Below are 7984 nucleotides of genomic sequence, written 5' to 3'. Positions count from 1 at the left end.
CTTTCCACCCTAGAATTCTGATTAGAATCTTATCACAAATTTGGGTAGGAATTATCGGTAAAGAGTTGCAGAAGACGCCCACTGCTTGTTTACGTTGTCTGACGCGGCGGGATGCGTGGGGGTGGGGAGGAGGGAGAGCGACACTTTGGGCCACAGCGACCAAGGACCAAGTCCCGTCTGACCCTGACCTCTCACTAAAGGAACCCCCAAAAAGTTATCGCCATCTTTTGATATGTTGTTCCCAGCATTTGTACTATATGTTGTGGAAACAAAAAAATATTTCTTCGCACTTAAATTTTTTCAGCAGTGAGCGACAGCGTAGGATTGGTCGTTCCCTGGAGCGTCATGTCGCATCTGGCCTCCATGGCATGGGTTCAATACCACACCCGGTAAACAGTTTTTTTGTTTTATTATTTTCACTACTGTACTATGTACAATATCAACATCTATTGTATTTTTCTTGTTAATAAATATGTTTTTAAAAAAGTCGGTAGTGCGCCCGCTCAGGGCGTGAGAGGTCGGTGGTTCGAATCGCCGGCGATATGATTTTTTTTAGACGACCAAATGTCAAATGGACTTCAAACCCGTCATTTCACCACGACCCCCCCCCCCCGTGGAGTTTCGACGGCGTAGTGGTTAAACTGCGTCGAAGGTGGCATGTGACTCGGCTCTACATGGACCGGGGTTCGACTCACGGCGAAAGCGGGCCGTGGGAGTTGCCTGGTGCCTGGCTCAGGGCCGACCTGAAGTTCAAGTAGAATTGGAACACGACTGGCCTCCGTTGGCTTGGTAGCTTTGGTGGCAGGGTTGCTGCTACTGACGATTGGATTCGGCACTCGGGGTTGTGGGTTCGATACCCGCGTACCCCTCGGGACGGAAAAAGATAACAGTCTTCTAGTGGGTAAGTGCTCGGAATCTGGGTTTCAGTCTTGCTCACCTTGCGACACCTGTAAGTCCAACAATCGTTAGTGTGTTCTGAGCACTGTGGTTGGAAGCGGCTGATCCCGTTCCGAACTCCGAAGTGGCCGCCGACTGCGGGGTGAGGGGCGTACTCCCCCATTTTAAGTTGTTTTGACCGGGCTTTTATACTGGGCCGACCGGATATTTTGATTGTTCTGTGACGTGAGGCTGCACACGCTGCCACGCTACATGTTCTGGTATCATAAATACATTTTTAGGGGTAACAGTTCTCGAGGTAATTGACAGTAGAGGTAATCGACGCTTTCCAGGTACTGTGTTTCGAGGGAACGGGCCACCCTCCTCTGGAAGCTACCGTAGCGCCTGGTCGGTAGGCAACATCTCGCTTGCAGCGCATGCGTGCACTGCTGGCTGGCCTACCCCGAGTCTTGCAGGCGCCCAGTTCGGCCGACTGTCTGGATCTGAGGAAAACGGACGTATACTTCCTGGACGAACCCTCGGCGGGAAATACAAACCGCCGGCTCCCCTCCTCCAAAGAAGCCTACCTCGTGATCGACTGCCACGTCCCTGCTGCGCACAGTGTGGCCGGCCACACCGGCGCTGCTGCAGTTCGTTAGGCCCGGCGGAACCGGAAAAGGGCGTGACCGCTGAGCGGCGCTGCTGCTGTTGCTGTCGCTGTTGTTGTTGTTGTTGTTTTGATCGCGTTTGCGTCCGATTTTAATCGGGTAACGTACGCAGGCGCGCGGGGTGGGGGTGGGGCGTATGTGCATTCACGGGTCGTGGGGCAGGCCATGTATAAGTGAGGGAGAGAGAGGGGCGGCGGTATGGGAAATGCTGCCACCGGTGAGGCAGCGGGGGCAGGGGGGGGGGGGCTCTCGCCTCACACCCCTGTTCTGACAGACCTGACAGGGACCCTGGGCGGGGCATGGTGGGGCTGGGCGCTATGGGCCCCTGCCTCCGCTTACACACCTGTGTTATACGGGGCCACAACAAAAAAGCGGTAAAAAGTACCGCCGCTCCGGGTAGAAGAGCCGGCGAGCGTTTTAGGCTGATCGCCGCTCCGCCTCATTCGAGGGGAGAGTAAAAACCGTGTCTACACCACCCCATCCCCCTCCCTGGCCCTGGCCCAGTTCGGTCGCCCTTTTCTCTTTAAACAACCCCTTGATCCCCGCCCCTCTCTCACTCCAAAAAACTGTGTTTTTTTGTTGTTGTTGTTTTTTGTGCGTGAATGCAAGATGTGTGTGACATTCTAGCACACACTTCCAGGTGAGTGGGTAGTGTCACGCGCTTTGTTTTATTTGATATTTGATGCGTCCGTTCACGACCGCTCCGCCCACGCTGGACCGGATGCCGGAGGGTTTCGCCCCACCCCCCTGCTTTTCCCCCATTCCTCGCTTTGGGCTGTGAATACTATACGGCGGCCGCTTCTGTTTTCCATGTGTGAATAATATATCAGCATCATATTCTCCCTCTCCTACCCCCCCTCCCCCCTCTCGCTCTCCCCTCACTCCCGCCACCCGTTCGGTAAAGAGATCAGCCAGCAGTGTCGGCGCAGCCGGAGCCGGAGAAAAGCAGCGGCCTCGGCTGCCTTCCTGTTCGAGGTGTCTCCCGTCAAGTGGCGACGCCGACGGCAGCGCTACCCCGGCCTGCCTGCCGCCCGCGGGGTAGCGCCGGTAGCGCCACCGCGCCGCGGTCGCGAACGAGAACGCGAGAACGCGAGAACGCGAACGCAACGTGCGGGAGGTCACTATTTGTGGCCACAATGTGGCCACAAGTAGGGACGTGCTCATCACGGGCTGTTTCGTCGCTCTGTTGCTTCCCAGGGACCAATGAAAAGTCAGACAGATGTCGGAACGATATCAGATAATCAGAAACGTGAAACGTGTCAATTTCAGGGCCACATTTATATCAATCTGATGCGAAAATCGACAAATTTCTGATGTCTGACGTCGTTTTGATATCGGTCTGACATTTCATTGCTCTCTGGGATTGGCCAAGCAGGGTCCACGAGGGTGGTTGCCTTCCGCCCTGCTAACAGCACGAAGGGCGCATAGGACAGACACACAATACCGTACATACCTCTCAGCAAACCTTGTCTCAGCAGTCGTAATTTTTGTCTGATCTGTGGCTCAACGATAAGGTGAGTTTGGCGAAAGAACACTTCTGGTTGCAAGGAGGGCAAAGCGCATGCTCTCTACCATGACACTGCACTCTTTTGTTTTTATATAGGCAGCAGAGTCAGAATTCAAACAATATCGGACCGTTTACCGTCTTACACTCAGCGGATCTTGTACGTGTGTTATCTCTTAGCGTTTAGTGCAGTAGTGAAATGGATGTCAAAAAGACCCCCAAAAGAAAATTGATGCCCTTACGGCGTACAGGTGATTGTACCATTCTAGATGATGATACCACGACGACGTTTGTCGACTTAGACGACACTGCTGCAGGTAAGGCCTATACCAATAAACTTTCGCTATGAGACAAATTCCGTATTTTGATCAGCTAACCAATACTTCTTGCTACTTTTTCTAGGGAGTCTTTAATTGTTTATTTTTCTTTTCAGAGAAAGTTTCCTGTCCCTATCGCGATGAAACTAAAACTACCCCCAAAAGATCCAGGCGGAGAACTCAAACTACTATTCAAAAGCAGGTCGCTTCATCCAAGCAAAGTGGCTCAGATGCAATAAAACGTCGCTCGAAAAAAAGAATTAATCCTCGTAATATTTTTGAGAGAAAAGCTACTTCTCTAAAAATTGGTCCCAGCATCAGGTCCCAAGCCCAAGCTAGAAAGCGCACCATGGTTTGCACTAGAATGCATCGAGAGTAAGATAATATAAAACAAATTGGTATTAAATAATGGATTTGCGTCATCTCCAGTGATATTATTATTATCTGTAATATTTGTAGGGATTCTGCATTTGTTTCGGAGGCTATTGCTAAACTTGGCGGATGGGAGATGGAGCAGAAAGTCTCCTCTCAAACTACCCATGTCATCTGTGGTGATGAAAAGCGTACAGTTAACCTACTCAAAGCTATTGCCCATGGATGCTGGATTTTAAATTATGATTGGGTAATGTTGAATGCATGAAATTTCTTTTAACAATAAGCAGCTTTCCTGAGGTGAAGTGCCTTCTATTTTTGCTTCTGCTAGTTCACCCCAAAGTGACAATTTGTAGGTCACAAAATGTCAAAATTATATATTTGATATTTGTGAAAGCTATGACAGTTTTTTGTAATTTTTTTTGTTACTTGGTATCTGTCAATTTCATTCTGATCATTTCAGAAGGTTTTTGTTTCTTGTATGATTGCTTTAGATTAGGCAGTCTGTTCTGGCTGGACAGTGGCTTCAAGAAGAACCATTTGAGGTGAAGGCATTTCCAGGCATTCGAGTAAGATTCCATTTCACTTTAAATCAAAAATTACAAGACTAGTTTTCCAGGCAGCTGTTGGATAGGTTAATATTTTAATGTGACACTTTTAATTCATTTCTAGCAATGTCGAATTGCTAAAGAAACATTTGGGACCAAGTGTAGTATATTCAAGAATGGTGACACATATTATGTTGCCCCTAACACAAGACCACCACGTTCACATTTGAAGGACCTACTCAAGCTGTGTGGAGCTAAAATTGTCTCAACTCAAAGAAGAGGAACTGTTATCATCACTCCTATACGTCCTGCTGATGTATTACCAGGAACTATCCCAGTCACTGAAAAATGGGCCATGGACTCAATTGTTGAGAACATGTTACAGCCTAAGGAAAAATACCTACCAACTCCGTAACTATGCCTAGTTATATATTTATTTATTTTTTTTGTACATGTATATATTTTCTTTCTTACTCCTAACTGAGATATTAGGAGTACTGATGCCATTAATGTTATGTTTTTATGTACATTGAAACTGATTGAAGTGAATTGGGTAAAAGAGGTCTTTGAAAACAGTTTTTGTTATAACGATTTTTTTAATTTTTCGAATCCAAAGCCATTTACTGAATACACAGATGAGTATATATCTGAATTTTGCATTAAAAGTTGACTCCTGACTCCTAAATCAGACTGAATGTAGTAGTAGCAGGTAAAGTTGCAGACAGGCTAATATTTGTGAATGCCAAAATAGCCCAGTTATTCCTCATTCATAATAATCACTAACAAAAACATGGCATAGAATCTTCGCAATATTAATAATTGTACAATATTTACAATAACAGGAAAACTTATTTTCAAATATCTCTTGTTTCAAACAGAAACTACAAGCTGCTGATGTTGAAGCTTTGAGATTTAACCACATAGTAGGTACATGGTGAAACTAGCATAGATTTATTCTCTTTGTTTACAAACCAATGATTTGACTACAATTTTCTGTGTGAGGCAACACAAGAAAATACCAACATTTCCAGACACTTAAAATAGTCCCTCTAAGTGGATTTTAACAGAAGTTGTATCCCATTTGGGGCTTGATTAAAAGAATCTTTAATATAATTAAGAGCAGTCAAACATTTCTAATAGAGAGCTATTTGTCTTAAATGACGGAATAGAAAAGCTGCAAAAACTTATGTCACTGTATGTCAGTCGGTCAGCGATTCCACTTGGTACAGCTATAAATGTGTTCCACTCAATTGCATAACAAAATATCACTTTACACAATCTGTATACTTAACAAAGCAACTTAGATCATATCTTGAGGCTGGGGCCATAAATTTTATGGCCATATTGGTATTTGGTATAATTAGCAGTTAGTATCGACTAAATTAGAAACAGATCTTGAGTCATTAAGGGGGAAAAAAATATACAACAGGTATGTTGGCAATGGATTAAATTTGTCTACTCTACGGAGAAATTAATGAGTGATTCTGTTGTAGTCCCTATCATAACCTGTACAGGAAGTTTTAGCTGAACTGTGCAAGAGTGAAATCGTTTGGTAAAGAATCCTAGAACAGCCTTACTTACTGAATTATTTTTAAAATGTATTGTAGTATAATTGGTCATCACTTTGCTATGTTAAAATTTTACAGAATTTGTTTTGTAAGATATTATTTTTAGGTTCAAAAGTTTGCTCTTAAAATAAGCATTGGCTGAACTGAAAGCTATGTCTGGATACTGAAGTACACCTGAGATAAATAATTTACTGACAACAAGATGCCTTTTATCACTGGTCCGGTCAAGGCCAAGGCACAAAGATTAGACTACAGAACAAACAAACAAATGTTCATGTTGAGAGATTTTAACAAAGCAAAAATTAACTAGCACAACATAGAATGAGAGAGAAGAAAGACTAATATGAGGAAACTGTTCCTCATAAAGCTAAGGCCATCTCACAGCCTAGTACTCAAAATAAAAGTACAGAGCAATAGTTTTTAAAAATTGTCAAAAAGAAAACATGAATATTAGTAACTAAGTAACTTTCAATCTTTGATGTTTGTTGGATAAAAAAATTTGTCAATCACAAAATAATGTCAGCAAAGCATTTTATAATAAACATTTCAAACAATTGTAAGAAAACTTAACAAAGCTGTTTGCCTAATGGAATGTAATGGGAAGGTACTTTTTTTCCTACTTCCAATGTCCCCATCAGACACTTGATTGATATAAATTACTTATTCTCTATTTACAGAGTTAAGTTGAACTTTCATTTGAACGTTTGCAAGGAAATAGCATTAACATTTTTAACGAAAAGAAAATATATATTACACAGGAGGCAACGCCCAAAGTGTAGCTGTTTTATCAGCGCTAGTGCTTAAGAATGAAAATTCAGTTGGATGCCATCGACCTGAAATGACTTTATCAGCATGCTGCGCAACAACCACACTTGGTAAAGGCATGGTCAAGTCACCTAGAAACAAGAAGATGCAAAATGAAAATTAGGTTGACGCATATCATTAAAAAAATGAAGAAAGTTTCCAATGAGGCCATACCTTGCAGGTCGGTAAGAACAAGCTTATTGTCATATCCAGCAGTGAGGAGGTAATAAGCACTGGGGGAGAACCTAATAGAACGAATATCTGAAGCATGTGGCTTGAAGCATTGGACAGTTCGACCTCCTCGAACATCATACAAAACACATGATGCATCCTCATGACCAGAAACCAAAAGGCGACCAGATGGGTCCATACAAATACCAGCAACTGGAGAACCCATCTGAAAATGAAGTAAACAACACATTCATAAATATGGTTGATTAACAGCAATTTCAATTTTTTTTACTACAGTTTAGGGAAACAGGAAAAAATTTCTTACCCTGTTTCCTGGTTGAGTCTGAGGAGTAACCATATCAACACAACCTCTAGTGCGCAAATCCCAAAACCGGACTGTTTTATCTTGAGATCCACTCACAAACATGGCACCACCCCAGTTGTATAAAGACAAAATGTGACCTAAGTTTCAAAAAGCATATATGTAAATGAAAAATTATAGGGCATCGATCCATTCATACAAATTTGTGTTGTGAAATAAGTGTGTATTAAAAAAGAACAACTAGAAATAGGTAGACATAATTACCTGAGTGACCGCTGAGAGCCTGGTATGGTTGACCAGTGGCACAGTCAGTAACATAAATTTTGCAATCACCTGCACCACCACTAATCAAAAGACTTGACTTATTACTTGTATCTTCCAGGAAACAGACATCACGTACTGTCCCATCATGCATTGACAACTCTATTTCTTGTCCTAAATTAAAAAAAAAGAAAAAAAAGGGGGAAATTAAGCATGTGAAAGAAGCCTTGATAGGTACAAAGCACAAAATAGAGAACATTTCATTTACCTTCAAGGTTCGAGGTGTCTGCATTGAAACGCATTAGCTTTACTGTTTTGTCATTTGATCCTGTGGCCATCAAGTCACCCACGGGCGACCATGCCATGCAGTAGATGGATCCCTTGTGATGCCTGGTCCTCTTGAATAAAACAGTTGGCTGGTATGTCACATGGTCCTCTCTGAAATAAAAAGAAATCAGTCAGTCAGTCTATATAGGCATTGAAACAATGATGTTCGCATTAAAATTTCATAACACTTAATTGTGACTGACAGCCTTAAAGTTAAAAAAGTAGTACTTCATATCAATGAAAAAT

General features: G+C 43.2%; 2 protein-coding genes across 2 annotated transcripts in view; one reads left to right on the top strand and one right to left on the bottom strand.

Annotated features, from left to right (window-relative positions):
* Window positions 1–2680: 2680 nt before the first annotated feature.
* Window positions 2681–4860, top strand: LOC113216727 (microcephalin-like). Its single transcript, XM_052267794.1, has 7 exons — window positions 2681–2692; window positions 3148–3208; window positions 3300–3365; window positions 3482–3740; window positions 3825–3987; window positions 4232–4306; window positions 4410–4860. Exons 1-7 carry the CDS (start codon window positions 2681–2683, stop codon window positions 4698–4700), a joined length of 927 nt encoding a protein of 308 aa, XP_052123754.1. The 3' UTR covers window positions 4701–4860.
* A 1-nt stretch (window position 4861) lies between these two features.
* The window catches only part of LOC113216725 (WD repeat-containing protein 47), a 90912-nt gene continuing 87789 nt past the window's right edge, over window positions 4862–7984 (bottom strand). The window contains exons 9-13 of the mRNA XM_052267779.1: window positions 7680–7849; window positions 7415–7585; window positions 7154–7290; window positions 6832–7054; window positions 4862–6749 (exon numbers count right to left, since the gene is read on the bottom strand). Of these exons, the coding sequence (XP_052123739.1) occupies window positions 6604–6749; window positions 6832–7054; window positions 7154–7290; window positions 7415–7585; window positions 7680–7849 (847 nt within the window). The 3' untranslated portion in view covers window positions 4862–6603. The remainder of the gene's footprint in view (window positions 6750–6831; window positions 7055–7153; window positions 7291–7414; window positions 7586–7679; window positions 7850–7984) is intronic.

Source organism: Frankliniella occidentalis, unplaced genomic scaffold (assembly GCF_000697945.3).
Source record: "Frankliniella occidentalis isolate FOCC.00 unplaced genomic scaffold, Focc_3.1 Scaffold59, whole genome shotgun sequence".
Taxonomy (NCBI): domain Eukaryota; kingdom Metazoa; phylum Arthropoda; class Insecta; order Thysanoptera; family Thripidae; genus Frankliniella; species Frankliniella occidentalis.
This window is presented reverse-complemented; position numbering and strand designations above follow the sequence as displayed.